Here is a 27522-nt window from a genome sequence, read left to right on the forward strand (position 1 = left end):
TCTAATGATGTATAATACTTTATATGTTTTCTCTAGAGAAATATCGAATCGTGAGGAGTGTTGCTCTAACCTAACCGCTCTTTGCATTTTGACAAGTTAACAACTACACAGATTGCTCTATACTATCTAAACCATAAAAAGATACAAAAAAACTTTGTTCGTACGAAAGATGCAAAATAAAATTACGAATAAAATGGTATATAAATGGTTAAGTGTGTTCATATAATTTTCTCTAGATTTTCCGATTTTCCCGAATTTTCACGACGGCAACTCGCCTGTAGGCCACACCGTGAAATATATCGAAGTTGTGATATATGGAAAAAGAACTAAGAATTTTGAGACCTTTCTAATGATGTATAATACTTTATATGTTTTCTTTAGAGAAATGTCGAATCGTGAGGAGTGTTGCTCTAACCTAACCGCACTTTGCATTTTGACAAGTTAACAACTACAGATTGCTCTATACTATCTAAACCATGAAAGATACGAAAAAACTTTGTTCGTACGAAAGATGAAGAATAACATTACGAATAAAATGGTATAAAAATGGTTAAGTGTGTTCATATAATTTTCTCTAGATTTTCCGATTTTCCCGAATTTTCACGACGGCAACTCGCCTGTAGGCCACACCGTGCAAAATTCGAAGTTGTGATATATGGAAAAAGAACTAAGAATTTTGAAACCTTTCTAATGATGTATAATACTTTATATGTTTTCTCTAGAGAAATATCGAATCGTGAGGAGTGTTGCTCTAACCTAACCGCTCTTTGCATTTTGACAAGTTAACAACTACACAGATTGCTCTATACTATCTAAACCATAAAAAGATACAAAAAAACTTTGTTCGTACGAAAGATGCAAAATAAAATTACGAATAAAATGGTATATATATGGTTAAGTGTGTTCATATAATTTTCTCTAGATTTTCCGATTTGCCCAAATTTTCACGACGGCAACTCGCCTGTAGGCCACACCGTGCAAAATTCGAAGTTGTGATATATGGAAAAAGAACTAAGAATTTTGAGACCTTTCTAATGAAGTATAATACTTTATATGTCTTCTTTAGAGAAATATCGAATCGTGAGGAGTGTTGCTCTAATCTAACCGCACTTTGCATTTTGACAAGTTAACAACTACACAGATTGCTCTATACTATCTAAACTATAAAAGATACAAAATACTTTGTTTGTACGAAAGATGCAGAATAAAATTACGAATAAAATGATGTATAACTCGATATATGTCATAATATATTTTTCATGAGATTTTTCAATTTTTCCTTTTAATTGAAAAATGTTTTAAATTTTTCGCTGGCTTTAAATTCATTTGCGGGTTATGCTTTTTTTTTACAATATTGTTCCAAATGATGTAAAAAGTTAAATTAGCGAGGTGCCTCAATATGCAAAAAATTGGCCCACTCTATACGTATATATATATATATATATATATATATATATATATATTTATATATATATTAGCAGACTCGGCAAACGCTGTTTTGCAAAGTAAGGTATATTCTAAACATTTTCTAGAGGATCAAAAATATTAATGCTTTAAGTGTGTAAGGATGTGTTGTTTGAATGTTATATACAATGAAGTATTATAAAAACAATAAACCCCATAAGTTTGTCTATATTTTGTCAATACAATCAAACTGGAAGATTTATACACTTTCTATAGAAAACATAGTGTAATCCATACAAGTCTTTTTTGGTCTTTCGACTTATTGATTACGTTTCAAGTTTTTCACATTCTTTTTGGATTCTGGATTTTGTGTATAATTGTAAATAATACTACTGTGCTTATGCAAAATTTTCAATTTTTTGCGAGGAGAGATAGAAAATATTCTAAATAATTCTTTTTTAATGTGCTTTTTTAAAAGTTTCAGAAAACATAGTGTAATCCATACAAGTCTTTATTGGTCTTTCGACTTATTGATTACGTTTCAAGTTTTTCACATTCTTTTTGGATTCTGGATTTTGTGTATAATTGTAAATAATACTACTGTGCTTATGCAAAATTTTCAATTTTTTGCGAGGAGAGATAGAAAATATTCTAAATAATTCTTTTTTGATGTGCTTTTTTAAAAGTTTCAATCAACATTCGATGAATTAAAGTAAATTTAATAAAAAGCATATATGTAGAGCAGAGCGAGGCACAAAGGTCTAATTTGACTTTAAGCAAATATAAACTATATTGTGAAAACCATAACAATTATATCACTACAAATAACACATTTCAAACGAACAATTATCTGACTACGTTCAGTAAAACTGCCACTTACTTTTTCATTGTAGAAATGTGTTTTTTTGCTGTCTTTCAAAAAATTGTTATCTAGACCATTTTACCAACGCCCAGGTTCAATGTCTTAATTTCATTTTAAAGGTATTTTACAAAATAATTACACTTTTAACTAATGCTAAAAAACTTCCAACGGAAGAAAATACTTTTATTATAGATTTTCAAAAATTGCCGTTTTCAAATCAAGGTTACAGCTGGTTATACATCTTTTTCCCTCTACTTTTCAATTCCTTGTTAAACAATGCTTAACTTTACTGGTTTTTGACACATCGCTGGTGGGCCTTTTTAACCCCGGACCTTCATATATTACTATCTATTCCTCGATAAATTCTGCGAAATTATAACTGGAAAAATGTTATTCGGCAAAATGTCCCTTTGATCGATACCAAATTTAGGTTTTGAATTTGAATAACATAAATAAAAAATAATATAACCAGTGGTGTTGTCGAGCCGGAACGCGCCGGAACGTCATTACGGCAAGTCATTTTTGGGCCGGAACGCGTTCCGGCAAACAAAATTTGAAAAAATTGCTACATACAAAAAATTATTCAATAAGCGAATTTTATAAATTATAATTCAACTAATCTTTATTAAATGTTCCTATTATTGTAATAAACATACACATGTGTGCACAAAATAGGTTTTGTAATAATTTTTGTTTCTTTTCTTTTCGAACGGAACCGGAACAAACATGAGAACCGATTTTTGAACCGGTTTTTAAATTTTAGCGTACCGGCAAAAAAAATTAAAACTAATAAATAAATAATGATGAGTATATAATTATACAAATGAGATCTATCAGAGCACCGTGTTTGAGAAAAATATGCCATATTAATTGCAAAAATTGCATTTTCATATTAACATTTCAAAAGAGTTGATATTTTGAGTTTCTAGTAACACTTGCGGCCCGTTTTTAACGTTTTTATATATAAATAAAACTACAAACAAAACTACTTACTACAAGTTAATCATAAATAAATAATATTCACGTAAAACACCCTATTAAACGTAATTGAACATCATCTGTCAAAAACGTTTGACATTTCACGGATTAGCAAACGTCGACTGTTTTATTTGAATTACGCTTAACTACAAAAATTTTCAAATTAAAAATAAAAAGTTTATACGCGATTTTGGAATAATTTCTCACCTTTTGGACTTTCTCTGGATTGGCACGAATTTTTCAAGACTAAGACTGGCCAAATCGGTTCAGCCGTTATCGAGTTTTACTTGGACATTTGAAAGAGCGGTCCATTTTTATATATCAGATATATATATATATATATATATATATGTATATATATTATATATATATATATATATATATTATATATATATATATATATACATATTTATTTATATATATATATATATATATATATATATATATCTTATATATAAAAATGGATCTCTCCATCAAATGATTCGGTAAAACAAGAAAACGGCCAAACTGATTTGGCCAGGGTTAGTCTTGAAAAAGTCGTGCCAATCCAGAGATGGTCGGAAAGGTGAGATATTATTTTAAAATCGCGTAGAAACTTTACATTTTTAATTTGAAAATTTTTGTAGAAGCGTAATTTAAATAAAACAATGGACTGTGGCTAAGGTAAATGTACCATATTACGGAATGTTAAGGAACGTTTGACTTTAAAGATGATTTGTAAAAAAAGTAGGAAAGTGAACGAGCTAAAACTATTCGATTCTATAAATTAAATTTATAACATCATTATAGACCGAAATTTTGCATGCAGAGATTCATTTATAGAAATAATCAGCCATTTGCTGAACCACGCGTTTGTCTCTAATTCCGTGATAAAATTTGGCTCGTGAAAATAATGCCGGGAGTCGATGTACACTATTCCGTGATAGCGCTTGAAGCATACGTTTTTGATCGCATTACCTTGATGAATATACTTGAGTTGGTTATAAAAAATATGGTTAATTAAAAAACAATTCTATAATATAAATTTAAACATTTATTTAATTTAGTTTTATAAAAATCATAAAAATATAAGAAGTTGAAAAACTTCTAAAACAAAAATAAATTAAAAGCTGGTATTATTAAGATAACAGTATAAAAATCATTACTAATACTCAGAATTTCGGTAAATAAATAAATCAAATAAAATATATAAAACAATGAAGGAATAATTTTTAACGGCGATTAAATAAAAATATAAAATTTAAACTCAAAGTAAAAAAATCTATTTTTGGAATGAAAATTACAATTCTACCAAGAAACGTAAATAATCTTTAAAGTCTTTCAAATTAACAATGCCCACTAGTTAGGTTTGATTGGAAATTTTTTATGTTTTAGAAGGTTTATGAAAACTTTAATTGAATATAATTTTAATAGTATTTAATAAACTGTGATATGCTATTAGAAAGCATTCAAGCATCGAAAACCTATTTTCGAGTAATTGCAATTCATATTAATTTAATAACTTATGATGTATGTTCGTTTTATTAATATGCAGGTTGTATAATGGTTATATCCCGAAAGATTACTGCCTTAATTTTTTTACTGCATTTCTTTATTTAATTAATCATTATGCTTAATTATGTTTTAAGTACGTTGAAGTAAATTTAATGATTTCAATAAATATTCAGCGTTCACATTATTACTGTATCTTGTTTATTATTATTTATAACAAGTATTTAATATCTTTTTTCTTTAACAAACATATAAAACCCACGAAATAAAATCCTTATACACTAAATGTATGAATTTTTTTGATTCTATAGAAATTGTTTAGAATATACCTTACTTAGCAAAACAACGTTTGCCGGGTCAGCTAGTATATATATATATATATATATATATATATATATATATATATATATATATATATATGAAATGATATAATGTGGTTGGTAGTAGGTCTTGGTATGGGTTGGGGGTCCAATTGTTGGTAGATTCTTTATCCACTAAGGTAATAAGTCCGTCCAACGCTTTCCTGGTGCCTTGGGTCGAGCAGTAGGAGTAAGTTTGACTTACTGGTTTGATAATAGATCTCTTCAGAATAGTGGGCCCTTTCAGTAAGATATTAGCTAAAAGAGATAGACTTCTGGCTTCCAATATAAAATTCACTTGTAGTATTATACACTGTATTTATTTCTTCTAAATAACAGATATAATCTTCACTTATGATATTCTAAGACTACTCTCAAGACATCATCACTTGGCTAGACTCTTTCCTAAGACATCACTGAATTTGATAGACAATCACTACTCTATTTATTCAGTATAGGACGTGACATATGTGCACTTCCGTATTCGTGCGCTGGCCTTGTACTTTGGCCATATATATATTTACATATATATATATATATATATATATGTATATATATATATATATATCTTATATACAAAAATGGATCGCAAAATGTGTTGGTAAGCGCATAACTCAATAACGCCTGGACCAATTGGGCCAACTCTTTTTTCAAAATGTTTGTTGATGTCCAAGGATGGTTTTCACGGCGAGAAAAAATCGAATGATCGTCGGGAAAACCCTAAAAACAGCTATTTTCTAACTAATACAAATAATCGTAGTCGGCTTCTCGATATTATTTCTTTTGTTTTACCTTCGGCAGGCGATAAAGTTGGTATGGCTTCAAAGAATTTGACTCCAAGTCATATAAGATTAAAAAAATAAATGTCAATGTCCATTTGCCGCCCTTGCCGGTGGTGTTTTTCTTGCATTGTGTCTGCTTTTGTTTTATTTGTAGTGTTTTTTATCTACCTATAAATAAAAAGCCATTGCCATTGTCATGCCTCCTATAAGATGAGGCAATTTAAGTCGCAGAACACAACATTCTACAAACCAACCTAATTACCGATCTAATCGTACTGCACAAGAACATGACGACCGAAATGAACATTAAAGAATTAGGATTCAACTAATAATCGCGCCAGTTTGCATCAAGCGACTTTCAGTTACGATGTGCCAATTGGCATTGGTGCAGAGAATTTCAATGATAAAGTTACTCAATACCAAATGGGCGGCTATATTAGTAGTAATGAAGCAATTTGGCGAATATTTTCTTTTCCAATTTATGAGAGACACCATTCTGTTATTCACTTAGCTGTGCATTTAGAAAATGGGCAAAGGGTGTACTTTACAGCAGTAAACGCTGGTCAAAGAGCTGCTCAGCCAACATCTACTATATTAACAAGCTTTTTTGAGACATGTCAAAATGATAATTTTGACCAAACATTGCTATATTCTGAAATGCCAAAATATTATACTTGAAATCATGAAGTTTTATACGACGGAAACAAGGAAAACCAATACCAGGATAAACAGATGTATATTCCACCGATGCAATTGATCGAATTTATTCAGTACATCCAAGCCATGGTGAATCCTACAGAAAATTGTGTGAATCCTACAGAGAAGCTCGTCTACGTTTACAATTGCTAGAAAATGACGCTCATTGGGATCAAACTCTCAGTGATGCTGTAATATCTGCACACGCTCATCAAATACAAACATTGTTTTTTATAAACATATCTACATGCTTTCCATCAAACCCAATTGATTTGTGCATCAAGTACAAAGCTTATATGTGTGATGATATTTTGTGTCAAATACGGAGTAGAATGGAAAATCCAAATATGCAAATCAGTAAAGAAATTTACAACGAAGCATTGATTTCAATTGAAGTCATGTGTTTGATGATGTCAAACAAAGTATTAATTCACTTAGGCCTGGCCGCGCCCATTTGTCCAATGCATGATGCTTTTAACCAAGAGTTGCACCGAGAAAAACTGTATGATCTCAACAATTTGAAAGAATTAATCGAAACAAATCTTCCACTGTTGATTGAACAACAGAAGTATATATTTGATATTCTTATTTGAAAGTAACAAATGATGGAACTGGGGGGACTTACTTAATAGATGCGCCTGGTGCTACAGGAAAAACTTTTTTGATTTCATTAATACAGCAACAATTCGCTCACAAAACAAAATTGCACTTGCACTCGCTTCATCGGGAATTGCAGCAATTTTACTCGAAGGTGGTCGAACAGCCCATTCAACACCAAAATTGCCATTAAATATGCAAAGCAATGAAACTCCAACTTGCAACATTTCGAAGAACTCTGCAATGGCTAAGGTTTGCAGCAATATCAATTGATCGTCTGGGATGAATGCATCATGGCACATAAAAAATCTTTTAAGGCTTTATCAGAACCGATTTGGTAGATTTTTTTTGACAGGACGAAGTCTCTCGGGTCAGCTAGTATATTATAAACATGAATCGCAAAATGTGTTGGTAAGCGCATAACTCAACTACGCTTGGACCAATTTGGCCAATTCTTTTTTTAAAATATTCGTTAAAGTCCAAGGATGGTTTTTACGGTCAGAAAAAATCGAATAATTGCCGAAAAAACCCTAAAAACAGCCCTTTTCTTTTACACATAAAAACGTTTTTTAACTAAAATCAATAGTAGCATCATTTTGAGCTTTATTGCTATTATATAAAGTTCATACTAAACTATAAGCACTCACTGTATACTCTTCCTAAACGATTAATCGGATTTTGATAAATCTTTCTGAAGTTTGTTAAGGAAATTTTCTAATATGTATGTGATTATAAAGTACTGAGATGTATGTGCAATATTGTAGAAATAAATGGAAAAAATTGTTTGCATTGAAAACAAATAAAAACTATCACTTTTCAAAAATTTCAATTTACTATTAGAATATGTATAATAAATGGCGCTTTGCCATACAGAATCGGCTCCACCCTGGTATTTAACTAATTTATACGCCATTTTAAAGGTCTTTTTAGAAAAAAGCGATATACCAATTTTCAACTTTGTATCTCACCTTATGGCCGAGATATCATTGAAAATATGTGAAAGTGGCCCCTTTTTTCAAACTCACTTTTTGGCGTAATCATAATAGATATCGAAAAAAAATTTACGTAGTTCTATTCATATTGGCTTAGACCACATTATGTAGAACAATCGATGCCAAATAATCAATTATTATTAGCTGAAAAAGATAAAATAATTTTTCAATTGTTGTTTTCCGGTAGTGCGTTTAGTTGGACCACCTTCTAATTAGTGTTATTCGAAAGCCTATTGTTTTTTCTTCGGCCGATTCGGCACGATATCACGTTTAAGATGCAATTTTGGATATCGTAAATGATAAAAAATTAAATTAATTTAATCCAACATGAAGTACCAATGATATGTTATGATTATGGTTATGTTATACCGTTTAGCAAACTTCAATTTCCAATATAGTGTGGGAGTTCTACATTTAACATTGCTCATATTATAAATATTCTAAGAGTAAGGCGCTAAGAGTAATATAAAAAACAATAATTATTATTTTTAGGTAAACGGAAAATATTAATATATTATATTAAAAAATTTAGTCATGGGTACAGGACAACGTCTGTCGGGTCATCTAGTATATATACATATTTATATATGTAAATAGTAATCTAAATTTAGATCCGTTTGCTGTAAGAACCTTCTATCTTTCATAAAGAAAAATTTAAATAAAAATTTTATTCATATGAATTTTGAAGTTTTAAGAGATTTGAATTTATGTAAGAGATTTTTGAAGGACAATCCTGATATTATTGTTACGAGAGCAGACAAGGGTAATCTCACTGTTGTTCTCAATAAGGAAGATTATCTTTCAAAAACATATAACTTGTTGAAGGATGAAGTTTTTTATAGCGAATTGGCCAACGATCCCACAGATCACTTAAATAGACAGACACAAAAACTTATTAATAATTTAATTGACAAAAAACAAATTACTAAATCATTAGGATATTCCCTTAAAGTTTTTCATCCTAATTTTTCTAAATTATACTGTCTTCCTAAAGTTCATAAACCAGATTTACCTATAAGACCTATTGTTTCTGATATTAACACTCCTTTAAGTAAACTTACGAAGCACATCAGCACTATTCTTTCTAAGGTTACCATTTTGTCGGAATTTAATGTTTCCAATTCTTTCAATTTAGTTAAACGTCTAAATAATTTACAAATTCCTCCTGATTTTTCTTTTGTCAGTTTTGATGTCATATCGCTTTTTACTAATGTTCCTTGGGACTTAGCGTTAGATGCTATCTCAGATCGTTGGAATGATATCCAACCCCACACTTCTATAAACTTATTTTGGTTCAAATACGTTTTAAAATTCATTTTTAGTAATACTTATTTCTGTTTTGAAAATAAATTTTATTCACAGATTTTTGGTTTGCCAATGGGCTCTAGTGTTAGTCCCCCTCTTGCTGATTTGACTTTACAACTTCTAGAAAATTCTGTTTTGCCTAAACTTCCTGTTCAACCCTTCATATATTTTAGATATGTTGATGACATTCTTTTGTGTTTAGATAATAACTATATGAACCATACATTGAATTGTTTTAACTCTTTCAGTAAACATTTGCAGTTCACTTGTGAACAAGAGGTTGACAATTCTATTAGCTTTTTAGATATTAAAATTAATAACAAAATTTATACAAACTGGTATCAAAAGCCAACTTGGTCCGGTCGTTACATTAACTATTTTTCCTTTCATTCCCGTTCGATCAAAATTTCTATTATTATTTCATTAATTGATAGAGCTATTCTTTTAAGTGATTACATCTTTTGGAACAAAAATTTAGATTTAATCCGCGAAATTCTTGTAGACCATTCATATCCGTTAAAATTAGTTAATAATATTATAAAAACCCGTATGCAGTATTTAAATAATAATAAAATTAACATGAATAATAATAACCTTTCATTACCTATTGATACTAGTTCAATAAATTCTTCATCTTTTCTAAATCGTTACAAAGGTATTATTTCCTTACTATTTTTAGGCACTTTTACTTATTTTTTAAAAAAGATATTTTCTGAAGAAGGTTTTCTTTTAGTTTCCAAATTTGAAAATACTCTAAATTCTTTGTATACCCCTTTAAAATCAAAAACACCACAAAATAGAATTGTTGACTCCGTTTACAAGGTGAATTGTAATGATTGTGAAAAATTCTATATTGAGGAGAGTTCACAGTATATATACAAAAGAATGCTTCAACATAAATATAATTCAAACAATAAAAATCAATATAAAACAATGCTTTCAGACCATATACAAAATTTTAAACACACATTTGACCTAAACAATCCAGTTATTTTATATATTGAACAAAATGTTGACCTGAGAAGATTTGCTGAATCTGTTTTCATTTTTTTAAATTCTGATTGTGTTAATAAGAGAACTTCTTTTTCCTTACTTTTTGACAGCTATCAAAATTTAATTAACATATGTAAATCTGATTTATTTTAATATTTGAACAATTTTTTTACCACTTGATATTTTCTTCTATTTTCTTTTATCTTTCATTCGATATATTTCGATTACTTGATTTCACTTTTCAAAATTTTATATATATATACATATTTTTTTGTTTTTTGTTTTTAGAACAAAATATTCATTTTTGTCAAATTTTACACAAAATACTTTTTTGAATGTTTAATAACTTACAACTTTAATAACTTGGTTTGGTATGTATAATTTTAATTCTGTTTTATTGTATTTTGTTACTTTGTTTTATTACTCTGTTTGTTTTTTTTAGCTGAATGATGAGCTAGCAGAATAGCTCGAAACGTACTAAAAAGATTTATATTTACGTTCTTGTTTTATTTTTCGACTTGTGGCTGCAAAACTGTATCATATAATGTTTCAAAGTCGAAACGAACAATATCAAGATATATATATATATATATTTATATATATATATATATATATATATATATATATATATATATATATATATATATATTTTAATCATTTTGATGTTGAATCTTCAGGCCAATACATCAATTAAAAAATTGTAAAAATTTATAAATTTTTTATTATTCCATACGTCTCGACATATTAGTTTATGTCAGTAGACTACAATTTGAAAGAAACAGAATATAAAATAACTAAACAACCGTATTAATCCTCCAACCGTCGTAGGGTCAATACGTCTTAAAAATAAATATATTATTTAAATTAAATTTATAGAATAATTTTATACATATAATTCACAAAATAAACAAGTTTAAATTTACAAGGAAGATTAATATACTTGTTTTTAAATACCGTTCTGAATCAAACTAATTTTACCGAAGACTCTTATACCTGCCGCTGTCAAGTTGTTACCTGTGTTATATCAAGGATCAAAATCAAAATCAAGATGGTCAACACTAGAAGCCAGATGAGTCAAAATTCTTTTGATGATACAGTTGTATACAGTTATTTGTGATAAATGTATCAGTTTACGGGAAGTTAATAATTCACGAAATGTATTGCTCAATGAGAAGGATATAATAATTGCAAAACTTACAAAATAGTTGACAATAGCCAATTCCAAGTTGCAAAGCATTAGTTCTAATTCTTCTGATGTCCAACCTGAAGTGAAGGTAACATCCAGAACAGTTAAAAGTAAAGTTAAACAAAGCAAAGCGTCCACTCCATTTCTTTTTCCTTTTCCCCACCAACCCTTATCGATTGTTCAAGTCGGGTGCGAGTTTTTCTAGCGTGGTTTTTGGCATCGGAGATCTGGTTGGTGATTTTGGTATTCGAGATCATATTGTTGTTATGGCCGGGATGAACGACGCTGACTCTGTTTATGCTATTCGTTATGCGCTTGTGTTTGCTCATCGATCGTGTAGTAAAACAAACGTTTGTTTTGTTACAATTCCCGTAAGATATGACAATCATGACCTGAATTCTAGAATTTTTCAATTAAATCGTTGTGTTTATCGTGATTTCGGTTATGGTAATTTCAAGGGTGTTAAGGTCTTTGATATTAATAGGTACGTTGATAGACTCCATTTCCTCTCTAATGCAAAGTAGAAGATCAGGTGTTTTCTCGTTAGAGAAGCGCTGACTCTGCCAAATTACCGAAACTCCTGCTCCTTTCGCATTTGATTCTGATGATGCTTCACATTTTATATTTTGTTAATACGTTCAAAATTTACTTAAAAAAATTACTTACAATTGATTTACTTTTAAATGACTATAAACTTCAGTTTTTATGCTTTTCGGAACAACTTTGCTTTTTATGCTTATTACGCTTTTTATGCTTTTTATGCTTAACGACATTAAACTCAAATTAATTATATTAAGCGGTTACTATTTATGCTTTTTTGTCTGACAAAATGATTTTAAGCATGGAGACGTTTGTATTTTTTTGTCGGTAAGAATGAAATGTAATAACATTTTTACATTATAATAATATTACACCAATTGAATGTTTTCTTTAATTTTGCGCTGTAGAAGAAAAATTTTCTCTCACTACTTATTGTATTGTTTGCGTATATAGAGCACCAGATCATGATGCTAATCAATTTGTACATTTACTTTATGCTCTGATGGAAGAACTTTTTCATAAATATAATTCTATTATTATTTGTGATGATTTTAATATCCATCTAGACAAAAGCTTTAAAATCAGCGAAAGTTTTAAACCTGGCATGGATTTATTTGAATTGTTTCAAACCATAAATGATTCCACAAGAATATGAAGAAGTAATTCATCATCCTCTTGCATTGAAAATATTTTTGCAAATTTAACTAAATGTAATATAAAAACATTTGTCATTAATACTGGTCTATCTGATAACTACAGAATGTTTCTATCTTTATTAAATAACACAACTTCACCATCTATTAATCACCAATATAAAAAGAAATTGTAGCAATGATGATGATTTTTTATTAAAATTATTGCACGTTGAAGATGACTCTACAAAATCTAAAATTAAGTAATTTAAAACTAAATGTCATTTAGCGCAATTTTAAAGTTGGCAGTGCCACGTGTTTTTTTTTAAATGACACTTGGTACAATTTTTTTTGGTATTCTGTATTATTTAGAAAATATCGAGGACATTTGTTTGAACCGTATAAGTGAACTTATATGGTTCACTGGTACGGAACCCAAACAATAAAAACCAAATTTGAACTTATCATTGAAATATCTATAAAATATCTTATATTTTGATTTGCATATGTATTATTGACCGCCAAATGCCAATTTTTTAAACTTGTTCTTAGATATCTCCAAAACCGCGGTACCTTCTGAATATTTTAGTCAATTATTCATTCCGTCCATATAAATAAAATGTTCTTTTAAATTTTTGAAATCGGACGTTCTGCTCTTTCATAAACTTAATAGCTATTTTTGAATTTTTTCAAAGTTTAAAATAAAGTTTTTTAATAAAATGGCGGTTTCTCAAAATTTCGGCTTTAAATTGTTTCTAAAACAAAAATATTTTTGATTCCCAAAAAACGCCGAAAAGTCATATAATTACTAAATAATATATTTAATAAGTTGGTGTTAAAATTTGAGACTAATCGGTTTAGCCGTTTATATGGAGTAAAAATGTTTTTATTTTAACTTATATGAAGTGGCCTATTACAAACCCATATTAGAGATCCTTCGTCGATTCGGCAACTTCTAATAACATCAGCCTATGTTGTCTGCGATCCATTCGTCCATCTCGGATGCTTTCACGCGCAATGAGATCGGAAATTTTCAAGCGCTGCTCCATAGATAAGTAAACAAAAATGCGCTCATATTCTTTTTTAATCTTCTTTTTTATTCCAAAATTATAAAAATATTTTATGAAAAATAAAAAAAAAATAAAAATTTTTTTATCCTCAAAAGCAATTGTTTTGTCAATACAAGCAGAAAGTTTTTTAAATCATTCAAATCGAACGCTTAGTTTACTTAAAAACTGCAATTTTTTGCTCATTTAGCTCTGTATCTCCGAAACCACTGGATCTGCCTTTGCTAAAAATTAATCACCACTTCTCCCCGTCATTACGAATTGAATATTTTTTGGATTATTCAAATCCGATGCTCCAATCTCTCAAAAACTCGATTTGTATTTTCTGCACTCTTTGCTCCGTATCTCCGTAACGGTTGGACCTGCCTTTGCCAAAAACTAATCAGCACATCTCCCTATCAATGGGGATCGAATGTTTTTTAAACCAGTCATATCGGTTGATCCGTGCGCCCGAAAACGTGAACGAAAAAATGCGGATATACAAAACACACACACACACATACGCACATCCATTTTTTCTGAGGTATGCCAAAATGTTCAGAAACTGTAACTACCCTACGGAAAGATAATAACTATGAATGTGTATGTATGTGTATTTACACAGATTTTTGCCGTAAATCGACGTTTTCTCAAAAACGGCTGGATCGATTTCAAAAATTTAAAATCCATTCGATGTATCTCGAATTGTGCGACGATCTGCCGAGCCGTTTCGTTGGAATTTGAGAAAAAAGTGTTAAACTTTTCGTCCACATTTAAGCTCATTCTACCAAATCGATTTAAAAAAAAAACAAAAACTGTTCGAAAGATATTAGTTGAGAATCATACTGATTAGTTTTAGGTGAAAATTTACCGAGCCGTTTTCTTGTAATTAACTGTTAAAAAAAGAATTTAAGGCAATTTTAATAGAACTTTTTTTAGCGATATATATCATGGTCTTATACAACTTACTGAAATATAACGGCATTACGACAAGTAGTTTAATTTTAAAAATTCATCAAAGTTTGAGAAAATGAGTAGTTTTTTTGACGCTTGTTAAAATTAATATTAGATGATTTACTTGGTATAACCCTAGAGTACTTGATCTCAATGCACATACTAAACCATTAAAGTCCTACGAAAACTAGTTCAATTAAAAAAATTGTTGATTTTTGAAAATTTGCTTTTAGAAAATACTCGAGTTTACGTATTCGTTCGTTTTCAATGATGTGCAATAAATCCATTCGAAATACTTTTAATCACTCATAAATTAATTTATTTTTTATTGATTAAGTCGATTATTTACACATATCGGGAAATTCATGTATCTTGCCTCAAGGAAAAATATCAATACCAACTAGTTCTTATATGTGAGACCATCCTAAGACAAACAAGTAATGAATGATGACATGCAGGATACTAAAAAAGAACTGGATGCAATCTCACGCACTTCACATTTACAACCATTTTTGCATGAGAAACCAACATTGTGTTTCACAATTGTCGATGCGATATTTTCTCGATGCCGCATCAACTATGACCTGGCTAAATACTATTACGTAATAGCTCACTTAGAATGCAAATATCTACTCCAAGTAGAAGACATAATAATCTCACCGCTCGCAGAGTACAAATATATAAAACTGAAGGAAAAATTAATCAAAGTACTGTCAATTTTTGAACGGTAAAGGATAGGACAATTACTTACGCAAGAAGAACTTGCGGACCGAAGTCTTTCTCAGTTCCTACGTCACCTGCGCTCATTGGTTGGATAAACTACAGTCGACAACTCACTCCTACGAGAAATCTGGATTCAACGTCTACCGGCCCAGACTCAACAAATATTGCAAACACAGATCAATGGAGACTTTGAAGATCTTGCATCGCTCGCCAACAAGATATGTAGGATTGCATAACCGCTAGTAATCGCAGCAACTAATAACAACCAACAGCGGGACATCATACAAAAACTAATTCATAAAAATAATCAACTAACACATCGTGTCGAAGATCTTATGGAGCAATTAGCCAAGTTTCCCCATCAAAGCAGAGTCAACAGATCAGCAAACAGAAGCCGTAGTCCATTTCGACAAGACAGGCCTAACTACTTCTACAGGCCGAAAGTACTAGACGGAACCAAAATATATTCTGTTGCCATGCGAAATTCGAAAATAAGGCAAGAAAATGTGAAAATCATTGAACGTTCAGAGATTAAAACTCCAACGGGAAAGAGTGATAGCGACTTATCCTTGCTCTCCATCTAGCCGTCGCCTCTTCATAAGTGATCGCAGAACTAAGATACAGTTTTTGGTCGACACAGGTTCAGACAATTGCGTGTATTTAGGTAGATTAACTGCTAAACCAAATCCACAACTAAACTATACATTTTCTGCTGCAACCAACATACGCACATACGGGGATATCATTTTACAATTAGATTTCGGATTTTGAAGAAATTTCACTTGGAGATTTGTCGTAGGAGACTTAACAATGCCTATTCTTGGCGAAGACTTTTTGGCTTATTACAATATCATTATCAATATAAAGAATTCGCGTCTACATGACAACCTGACATCACTGTCTTTTCCAGGATGTATCACATTTTTTCGGATACAAAGTGTCAAGTCTATATTTAGAGATAGTGCATATAATAAATTATTAGCTGGTCTTCCATCCATCACTAAACCATCAGACTTGTGTCAAGAACACAAAAACAAAATGTTTCATTATATCATGACTACTCCAGGACCTCCAGTTTCTTCTATACCACGGCGCCCAAGCCAGAATTACTTTGCGCAGCCAAAGAAAAATTTAAAAATAAGGTAGAATGAGGCATTGCAAGACCATCCGATAGTTCTTGGGCCTCATCTCTACATCGGACACAAAAAAGGATTCGACGTCGCGTCCATGCGGAGATTATCGGCTTCTCAGCTCGCACACAATTCCAGACAAATATCCAGTACGCCAACTTAGCTGGATGTACTGTATTTTCAGTGATCAATTTAGTTAACGCATTTCAACAGATCCAGTCCACAGATGATATCGCAAAAACTCAATGATAACACCCTCTGAACTTTTTGAATTCCTCTACATGACTTTTGGCCTAAGAAATGCAGCACAAACATTCCAGCGATTCATAGGTGAGGTTACACAAGGTCTGGATTTTTGTTACGCATACCTAGATGATATTTTTGTATCATCTACTTCGATAGAAGAGCATGAAGATCATCTCCGGCAACTATTGCAACGTTTGAAAGACCACGGCGTTGTTACATACTCAGTGAAATGCGTAAAAGGTTCACCCAAAGTTACATTTCTTGGATATGATTTATCTAAAGATGGAACTTTACCACCACAAGACCGTATCAACAATCTTCAAGCATATCTGCTTCCGGCAACCTATTCAAAGCTGCGACGATTCCCATGAATGATTAATTATTGTTTAATTTTTTGCTCCGTTACACAAGTTGCTCTCAGGATCTACCAAATCTGGATCACAACCAATTTCTTAGACCCCCTTTGAAAAAACTTGCTAAAGCAACATTACTAGCACACCCTGTATCAAAATCTCAAACAGTTTTATTTAGCGATGTATTTAACCATTCTATCGGTGCAGTATTACAGCAGTACATCAGTGGCACTTGGCAAACATTAGGTTTCTTTAAAAAAAAAACTATCTGGGAAACAACAACTATGGCCAGCATATTATCGAGAACGTTTGGCTGGTTATGAAGCAGTGCAACATTTTCGAAGCTTATTGAAAGGCAGATATTTCATTTGGTTTACTGACCACAAACCTTTAATTCACACCTTTTTCTAACAAAAACACAAGCTGCCGCCAACACAATTATACCAATTACCTTTAATTCACATCAATTATACCAATTACCTTTAATTCACACCTTTTTCTAACAAAAACACAAGCTGCCGCCAACACAATTATACCAATTAAGTTTCTTGTCGCAGTTTACAACAGATGCTCGCTATGTTAGTGGATAACAAAACACAGTAGCTTTCTCAAGAGCAGACACCATAACATCGCCTATGGATTATTCTGTTATTGCTAAATCGCAAGACGAAGATGAAGAACTTGCTACGCTCTTAAAATCAGATACTGCTCTCAACCTGAAATGCACTGCTATTCCAGGGACCAAAAAATTATTATATTTTGACATTTCTCAAAATCGGTCACGTTCTTATGCTCCTGCTAAACATAGGCGACACATTTTTGATACTCTGCACAATCTATCTTATCCTTGTATAAAAACCACAACTAAACTCATGATGGATAGATATTTTTGACCTGGCATTTGCAAGGTTTGTAGAACCTGGGCTCGTAGCAGCATCTCCTGTCAACGCTCCAAAATTGGTCGGCATATAGTCACGCCACTTGAAGATGTCAAACTGCCACTTGCGAGATTTTTGCATGTTCATATTGATATTCTCGGATCACTTCAAAAGGCTTCAAGTACTTATTTACCGCTATAGATCGTTACACACGTTGGCTTGAATTATTTTCTCTATCAGATATTATCGCAGAAAATGTAACTTGGGCTTTCCTGTATTCTTGGATTTTATGCTTAACTCTCTAGGCGACAGATATTATCAGACGCAAATAAACTTTCTCACTTTACAACAGCCTATCATCTGTATTCTTGGATTTATGCTTCGGGATGGATTCATACCTCAAGTAACAAAAGGCAGTGCTGAACTAGCCTCAACTCTATTAGGGACTCTAGAGTGTGAAGGGAGTATATTAAGGATTTGATCTCTTTTCTCGTAAGTAGTCAACAACTGGGCAAAAAAATAAGGAAATCCAACCAAAGAAAGCCGAAGAAAACTTTATACATATTCTTTGTAAATAAACATTATTTTCACATATAATTGCGGTTTCTTAATTTTTATATGTGGGGCCACCCCACACGTTTTCAGAAAAATAAATTGAACTGGTGGTGTTTAGCAATGTGCCTTAAGGTAAATTGCTGGAACTCGTACTTATTGTTTCATATTTAGTACAATATGATAATAAGAATTAATATTATTCGGAAATCTTACAGTAAATAACTAATAACAAGTTTTTCATATTGTTGATGTTGAAAGTATGGTTTTGTTGAATTTGAAAAAAAAGCATAGCTCTTTGGTAGCGTGTTCGATTCACACGACAGGAATCTTCGGATCAAATCCTGTCAATGTCATAGAATTTATGAACAAATAATATGTGTAGTTAATTTGAAATCAAATAAAAATTGTATTTGTTAAATAGAATTTGAATAAAAATTAAGAATAACAGGTATAACAGAATTCGAACAGTTAAATTGATTTAGGAGTAAGAAAAGGAATGTTGGAACTTGAAAGAAGAATGAAGAAAAGAATGGTATGAAGCTGAAGGTTAAATAGAATTAGAAATTTGAAAAAGAGCAAGAATTGAAGAAAATAAGAAGAAGAAGAAAAATTAAGAAGAATATAGAATAGGATACACAAAAATAGATTGAAAATGATGTAAAAATTAGAATTGTAACTAAATAAAAAAAACGTTGTAGGTGGCTAAATGCTCAGAGTAAGCGAGACCAAATAAAAAAAATTAAAAAAAAAGAAAAAAAATCTATATTAAAAAAATCAGAAATATTTGTGTTTAATTTAATGCGTTTTTAGGAAAATTAATTAAACTTATGGTATATGGCATCGTGTCTTAAAGCAAATTGCTAGAACTTACCATAATGAAATGTTCGAGATATATGAAATGTTTTTAAATAGATTATTATAAATACTGTAACTTACATATGTTTACAGAAAAGTAAATAAACAAAACTGAGTCAATCAAATTTGAAATGAAGGACATTGGCTAATATTTATAAGAATTATATAAACTTAATTGTAAAGTTAAAACTATTTATTTTAAGTATATAAGTGAGTTTTAGATAGAAATAAAATTAAAATCTGAATGATTTTCGAATATTTTTTTGGAAATTAAAAAAAAATGAAAAAAAAACTTTTCTCGCAATCGTTTCGTCATCACAAGCAGAACATTTTTTGAATCATACAAATGGGATACTTACTTTTCTCAAATACCGCCATTGTTTGCACATTTAACTCCATATCTTCGAAACCTTTGCCAAAAATTAATCACCCCTTTTCCTTATTATTACGGATTGCATGTTTTTGGACCATTCAAACCAAATACGCCGTTCTATCAAAAACTCGATTTTTATTTTCTGCACTGTTTGCTCCATATTTCCAAAACGACTAGACCCGCCTTTGCCAAGAACTAATCAGCACATCTCCCTATCATTAGGAATGCAATGTTTTTTGAATCATTCAAATCAATTGATCCGTGCGCACGAGAACATGGACGAAAAAATGTGGACACACCAAATACACACACGCACACACCCATCTCTTTTGTTCTGAGGTAAATCAAAATGTTTAGAAACCTTCAAAACGAGAAGATATGCAAAAATTTTCATTTTTAATTTTCGACCCACCAGTATAACTTACCCTACTGGAAGTTAATAGCCCTATGGGAAGTTAATAAACCTTGGTCATAATCTACAAACAGTTAATAAAATGAGATGAGTCAAAATAGTTCCTAAGCCCTCTCTTACTTCATTCCATTAAACTATGCAAGAAAATAAAAGCTAAATTGAAAACATTATCTTATCTTGTATATTTTTAATATCCTGATACAGTTGATACATATTATTTTGATGAAATATTATTGATAATCATCTTTGTTAAAATATAATCACTTCTATATAAATCTTCAACAACGTTGAAATGATCGTGATCGTTGATAAGCACAAATTGTGTATTAGAAAATATAGAATTTAAAATTTGATAATATTCTTTAGATTGCAAAATAAATGCTGGACTGTCATACTGGCCTACAGCAATAATAATTTTGATTTTGGAGTACATAGGTTCCATGTAACTGCTATAAATTGGACTTAAGGCTTTAGTTTCACCTTCTGATAAAGATAAATTTATATTTTCGCTTGTGTGTATCAGTGGTGAAATATCAAAAATACCAGATATTAGGCAAAAGCCTGTAACAATAGATTGTAAATGTTCTGGTAAATTGAGCAGAAAGTCCTTTTCCAGTATGATTGAAGCTAAGTGTGCACCTGCAGAATGTCCGCAAAATGTTACTGATCTGAAACAAAAATGAATGAAGTACACACACATAGGTATATATATATATATATATATATATATATATATTGAATATGATGTTGATATATATGTTTAATTTGAGTTTAATATTCGGGCGTAACATCAATAAAAATAGTATGAGAGTTTTTTCCAAAAAGTTTATTTATTTAAAATCCATACGTTTCGGCTAGCATCTTAGCCATCATTCAAAAATTTTTTCTATCTTAAACTCCGAAGAGTAAATACATAGTTTCGACAACTTGTTACCATGGTTATTAGTGTGTTTTACCATTTGTGATGTTAAAAAATATATTTATCTTATCAATGAACACATACTCATACCATGCATTAATTATGGTTCAATGATGGTTTCATATGCTATATTAGGATACAAAATTACCACTGAATGATGGCTAAGATGCTAGCCAAAACGTATGGATTTTAAATAAATAAACTTAAAAAAAACTCTCATACTACTTTTATTGATGTTACGCCCAAATATTAAAATCAAATTATATATATATATATATATATATATATATATATATATGTGTGTGTAGGTGAACAAATGTTGATAATGATAATATATATTTATTCTTATTATTTACACTACATGTAATACAAGCGATAAGCGGAGAGTGAGTGAGAATTATTCTATGATAGGTCTGGGTTTTATACCCAAACCTTAACCACGTGGACGTCTGCTATTGGTCGTGTTTGCCATTCCTAAGGTTGTCAATTGGAGGGTCGCTACACCAGCCCCCTACTGAGACCGGAGGTCGGTATCCTGAATTTTATCCTTCGTCCATACCTTGTCTTGTATTACAAAGGATCCGGCTGTTCAGATTCCTTCAGGACGCAAGCGGGCTTCACTCGATCTGTGCTAACCGTCTCTCTTTGGCCGCTGAAATCTAAAGTGATTGTTTTATTATTTTTACCAAGGACCTTATATGGACCGGTGTACGGCTGTTGCAGTGACCTTCTGATGCGATCGTCTCTTAACATCACAAATTCTGCGGTTCCTAAGTCATTGAAAACAAATGGTGTGTCCTTTCTGTGGTGAGCGGTTGGTTGTGGCTGAAGTTTTGTTATAATTTTTCGAGATTTAATATGAATGTCGAGCTGTCGACTGTATTTTCTGTATTTGCTGTCAAAAATTCGTCTGGCAAACGCAAAAGTTCGCCATATACCAACTTTGCACTTGATGTTTGTAAGTCTTTCTTCCACGCGGATCGGATTCCTCATAGCACTATTGGTAAAGCGTCTGTCCAATGACTGCCGTAGTGACACATTATCGCTGCTTTCAAATTTCTGTGGAATCTCTCTACTAACCCATTTGAGCATGGATGGTATGCTGTCGTCCTTGTTTGTTTGAAACCCATCATTTTTGAAAAATTTTTGAATAAAAAAGATTCAAACTGTCTTCCACGGTCGGTTGTAACTTGACATGGAACTCCAAATCGTGCAATCCATCCAGAAATGAATAAAGTTGCGACTGTTTCAGCAATTATGTCACGCATAGGTACAGCCTCTGGCCAACGAGTATACCTGTCGATTGCGGTTAAGCAATATCTATAGCCGTTCGATGATGGTAGTGGACCAATTATGTCAATGTGGACTTCCGAAAATCGTATTTTTGGTAGTGAAAATATACCAGTAGGCGTTTTCATATGACCTGTAATTTTTTATTTCTGACACTCTATACACGTTTGTGACCATTCACGACAATCTTTGCGGACATCAGGCCATATAAATCGATCTGTAACCATTTTTATTGTAGTTGCCGCTCGTTGGTGTGATAAACCATGGATGTTATCAAACATCTGTCTTCTGAAAGGTGTTGTTAAAATGGTCCACTGTACACGTTGATTTTTGTTCCCGGAATATTAACCTTATGTAGTTTGAGTCCTGTATCTTTGCTCTTCAATAAATCTAATAATTCTTGATCATTTTCTTGTGACTTTGATAATTGTGTATAGTCTACAGATGAAAAAATAGCTTCTGTTCTAAATAATAAAGTATCGGCTGTTATATTTTCTTTACCAGTTATCTGTTCTGACTGATGAAATCAAGCCATTTGAATTGTCTCGGCAAACAATTGTCATTACGTTGTCTGAAAGCATATATTAATGGTTTATGATCCGTGAATATGATAAAGTGTCTTCCCTCTAGTAAAAAGCGAAAGTGTTTTATGGATTGGTAGACAGCATAGAGTTCACAAGCATAAGGAGACCATGCTGATTTGTTTTCAGTCAACTTTTTTGAAAAGAACGCCAGTGGTTGCCATGACTTTGATGATTTTTGTTCCACCACAGCACCTATTTTCCTGTCCGAAGCATCCGAAAATATTGCCAAAGTTGCATTCGGATCAGACCGTGCGAGGAGTGCGCTATTTGCTAAAGCTTCTATTACAAATTGCTTTAATACATATATCCGGTAAACTTATAGGTTTGTTTCCCTTGAGAGCGTGCAATGATAAAAAGTCATCAAGTGAGGCTTGGATTATTGCTGCATTAGGTATGTAATCCCTGTAAAATTGCACATACCTAAGAAGCGTCGTATAATAATAAAGTATCGGCTGTTATATTATCGGCTGTTATATTTTCTTTACCAGTTATATGACGTATATCTGTTGTCTGACTGATGAAATCAAGCCATTTGAATTGTCTCGGCAAACAATTGTCATTACGTTGTCTGAAAGCATATATTAATGGTTTATGATCCGTGAATATGATAAAGTGTCTTCCCTCTAGTAAAAAGCGAAAGTGTTTTATGGGTTGGTAGACAGCATAGAGTTCACAAGCGTAAGGAGACCATGCTGATTTGTTTTCAGTCAACTTTTTTGAAAAGAACGCCAGTGGTTGCCATGACTTTGATGATTTTTGTTGCACCACAGCACCTATTTTCCTGTCCGAAGCATCCGAAAATATTGCCAAAGTTGCATTCGGATCAGACCGTGCGAGGAGTGCGCTATTTGCTAAAGCTTCTATTACAAATTGCTTTAATACATATATCCGGTAAACTTATAGGTTTGTTTCCCTTGAGAGCGTGCAATGATAAAAAGTCATCAAGTGAGGCTTGGATTATTGCTGCATTAGGTATGTAATCCCTGTAAAAATTGCACATACCTAAGAAGCGTCGTATTACTTTTGCTGTCTTAGGTGTAGGAAATTGTTTTACTGCAGTTACTTTTTCCGGTAGTGGAGTTGAACCTGTTGTCGATATTTTGTGGCCTAGAAAGTTGATAGTTGGTTTTCCAAATCTAGATTTTTCCATGTTGATTACAATGCCATTGTTATCTCGCCGTTGAAATATTGTTTTCAAATGTTGTTTATGTTCCTCTGGTGAACATGAGAAAACCATAATATCATCTATATGGCATACGCAAAAATCTAAACCTTTAAGAACTTGATCCATGAACTTTTGAAACGTTTGGGCGGCGTTTCTTAGCCCGTATGTCATGAAATTGTACTCGAAAAGTCCAAAGGGTGTTGTGATGGCTGTTTTCGGAATATCTTCTGGTGCCATTGGTATCTGTGTATAAGCTTGAACTAGGTCGATGACAGAGAAGGTGGTACAACCAGATAGATTATATGAAAAATCTTTGATGTTTTTCACTGGATAGCGATCAGGAATAGTTCGTGCATTCAAAGCTCTGTAGTCACCACACGGACGCCAGGAACCATTTTTCTTGGGCACCATGTGCAATGGTAAGCTCCAGGGACTCTCGGAATGTCTTACAACACCAGCGTCTAACAAAGCATCGAACTCGGTTTTTGCTCTTGCTTATTGAACAGGACCAAGTCTGCGAGGTCGGCAAGCAACTGGTGGTCCTGGTGTAGTTAATATATGATGAAGAGTATTGTGTTTAATTTCTCTTGATGTGCCACTAGGTTTTATAATATTTGGAAATTGTTTAATTAAATTGCCATATTCAGATTCGTCGGTGATTGTAGTAATGTTGGTTAGGTTGACAATTCTAATTACGCCAGCAACATATGAGTTTGTATTTCCGTCTACTAGTCTTTAAGGCGAATGTCCACTAATAAATTGTAAAAATGAAGAAAATCTGAGCCAATGATAGGATAATTTGTCACATCTGCTATTGCAAAGCGCCATCAAAATTTCCTTCTCAAACCCAAATCTAGTTGTATATGTATGTCACCGTAGGTTTTAATAGTGGTTGTATTTGCTGTATAAAGATTAAAATTTGTTGCTTAGTAGTGCCCTCGTAATAATTTTCGTGGACAGACACACAAATCTGATCCTGCGTCGACTAAAATTTGCAGTTTTGAATTTTTATCGGTAACAAACAGGCGGTGCGACGTCTTGAGGTAATAACTTGCCGCCATTAGCGACTGCCATTCATGTTTTTTGAATGCTGAAATGAGCAAGGTTTAGTACATTTTAAAGCTTTGTTCTGCTAGCAATGGTGATACCAACAAATGTCATATTTTTTCGATTGTCTGTTAAAATATGGACTGCTACTTCTTGAACGTCGCTTGGTTTTGTGTTGGGCTAGTAATTTACTTACTTGCTTTCTTAATTCCTCCACTAATTTTGCGAGTTCTGTAATATTACCATTTGTAGCAGATATTGCAGTAGTTTCGATTCTTGATGCTGTTGGTAGGACATTGAAAATATCATCAGCTAACACCGCCACTGCTTCTAAAGACATATCTTTTCTAGAGGCAATGATTGCTTGTATCTGGCTAGGTAGTCGATCACTCCAAATTGTTCGTAAAAGGGAATCTGGAACTGTATCTATGGGTTGCAGGCTTCTCAGATGTCGCAAAAATTGCGTAGGTTTGCGATCACCCAATTCTTCATGTTCAAGTAGTTGTTTAAGTTTTTGTTCGCGGGATTTTGATGAACGCTTGATTAATTCTTCTTTCAACTTCTCGTACTTCCTCGTGTCTGAAGGATTCATGATTATGTCTTCGATTTCGACTGCGTGTTGCGTATCAAGTTGTGAAATTGCAATATAAAACTTCGTTGCGTCGGCTGAAACATTTCCTAACAAAAATTGACCTTCTAGCTGCGCGAACCATAATTCGGGTTTCTCTGCCCAGAAAGGTGGAATTTTCACTCCAATTCTTTTTAAGTTCGGTGATATTGACACGCTGCCTTGATCCTTAATATTTTTGTCACCGTTTTCCATTATAGTGTACACAATAATATATTTAAATTGAAATAAACTAATATTTATTCTTATTAACACAACACAATATTTCACAAAATAAAACTAAATACTCCACTAGTAAACTGGTGAATATTGGTACACTATTGAATATACACAACACAATGAATTTAAAATTTTGTCGTACTTGCTTGCTATTGTTTTGATGATGACACTACATGTAACACAAGCAATAAGCGGAGAGAGAGTGCGAATTATTTTATGATAGGTCTGGGTTTTATACCCAAACCTTAACCACATGGACGTCTGCTATTGGTCGTGTTTGCCATTCCTAAGGTGGTCAATTGGAGGGTTCCTACATACACACACACACACACACATATATATATATATATATATATATGTAGCGGAATGAACATGTGTCATGACAGCTGTCAGTTGATTGACGCCTATGTGATCACATAACTACGCAGCACACTTTGAGCGACGCCGATGTAAACGTCGTATCTAGCAACATGTAGCTAGTTTATGTTTCACAATCGAATAACAGGTTCTCTCTGATTTTTGTTTCCGCGATTATTGTCGAGCAAATCAGTTGATATCAAAATTGTATATCGTATTAGTTTCTTTGTAAAGTCTGGAGTTATATAAACTCACATCATCATCGCGTCCACAACGGTGAATTACTGTTTCATTTCAAAATATACTTAATTAATATAAAACCACACTTGCGCCATAAACTCATGTTCAAAATGTGAATATGTGAAAGCAAATTAAGAAAGAAAAAATGTCCATTTTCTATAGCTATATAACAATCCGGAGAACTCTCAGCATAAAACATTTCACAGAAAATAATTTTTAAATTGCAACTTACTGATAATAAGCTATATTATAATCATTTCGAACTCCAAGATGGTTATCTTCCATATATATAAAAATAAGTCGGGTTTTCCTTCCTGACGAAATAACTCCAGAACGAACGAACCGATTTCGACAATTTTGCATTCGTTGGAAAGGTGTCGGGCTCCGCAAGGCTTATAGATAAGAAAATTAGTTGTGCATGGCATCGTGCCTTAATGCATGTTGCTGGAACTTTACGCACCGTAATTAAAAATTCGAGTAATGACATTAGTGAGAATTATCAGAATTATGCTTGGATAAGTCAAAGAGCAATTCTTGCCGCAAAGAATAATGATGTACACGCACTGAATTTCACCATTAAATCAAAAATTGCTGGCGATTTAGTGACATACCAATGATTCCGACTGGTCTTCCGTTTGACTTCAAACGATTGCAATTTCCAGTTCGCCTTGCGTTCGCAATAATAAGTCGCAAGGGCAATCGCTTAGTGTTTGCGGGATAAATTTCAAATA

General features: G+C 32.1%; 1 protein-coding gene across 1 annotated transcript in view; it reads right to left on the minus strand.

Annotated features, from left to right (window-relative positions):
* Positions 1-20583: 20583 nt before the first annotated feature.
* LOC113371315 (kynurenine formamidase) overlaps positions 20584-27522 on the minus strand; it is a gene marked incomplete at its 3' end in the record, with an annotated part of 156028 nt that continues 149089 nt past the window's right edge. The window contains exon 4 of the mRNA XM_026611948.1: positions 20584-21010. Coding sequence (XP_026467733.1) covers positions 20584-21010 — 427 coding nt within the window. The remainder of the gene's footprint in view (positions 21011-27522) is intronic.

Source organism: Ctenocephalides felis, unplaced genomic scaffold (assembly GCF_003426905.1).
Source record: "Ctenocephalides felis isolate EL2017-DRISC unplaced genomic scaffold, ASM342690v1 CF-g0.4_SCAFFOLD_01492, whole genome shotgun sequence".
Classification (NCBI taxonomy): domain Eukaryota; kingdom Metazoa; phylum Arthropoda; class Insecta; order Siphonaptera; family Pulicidae; genus Ctenocephalides; species Ctenocephalides felis.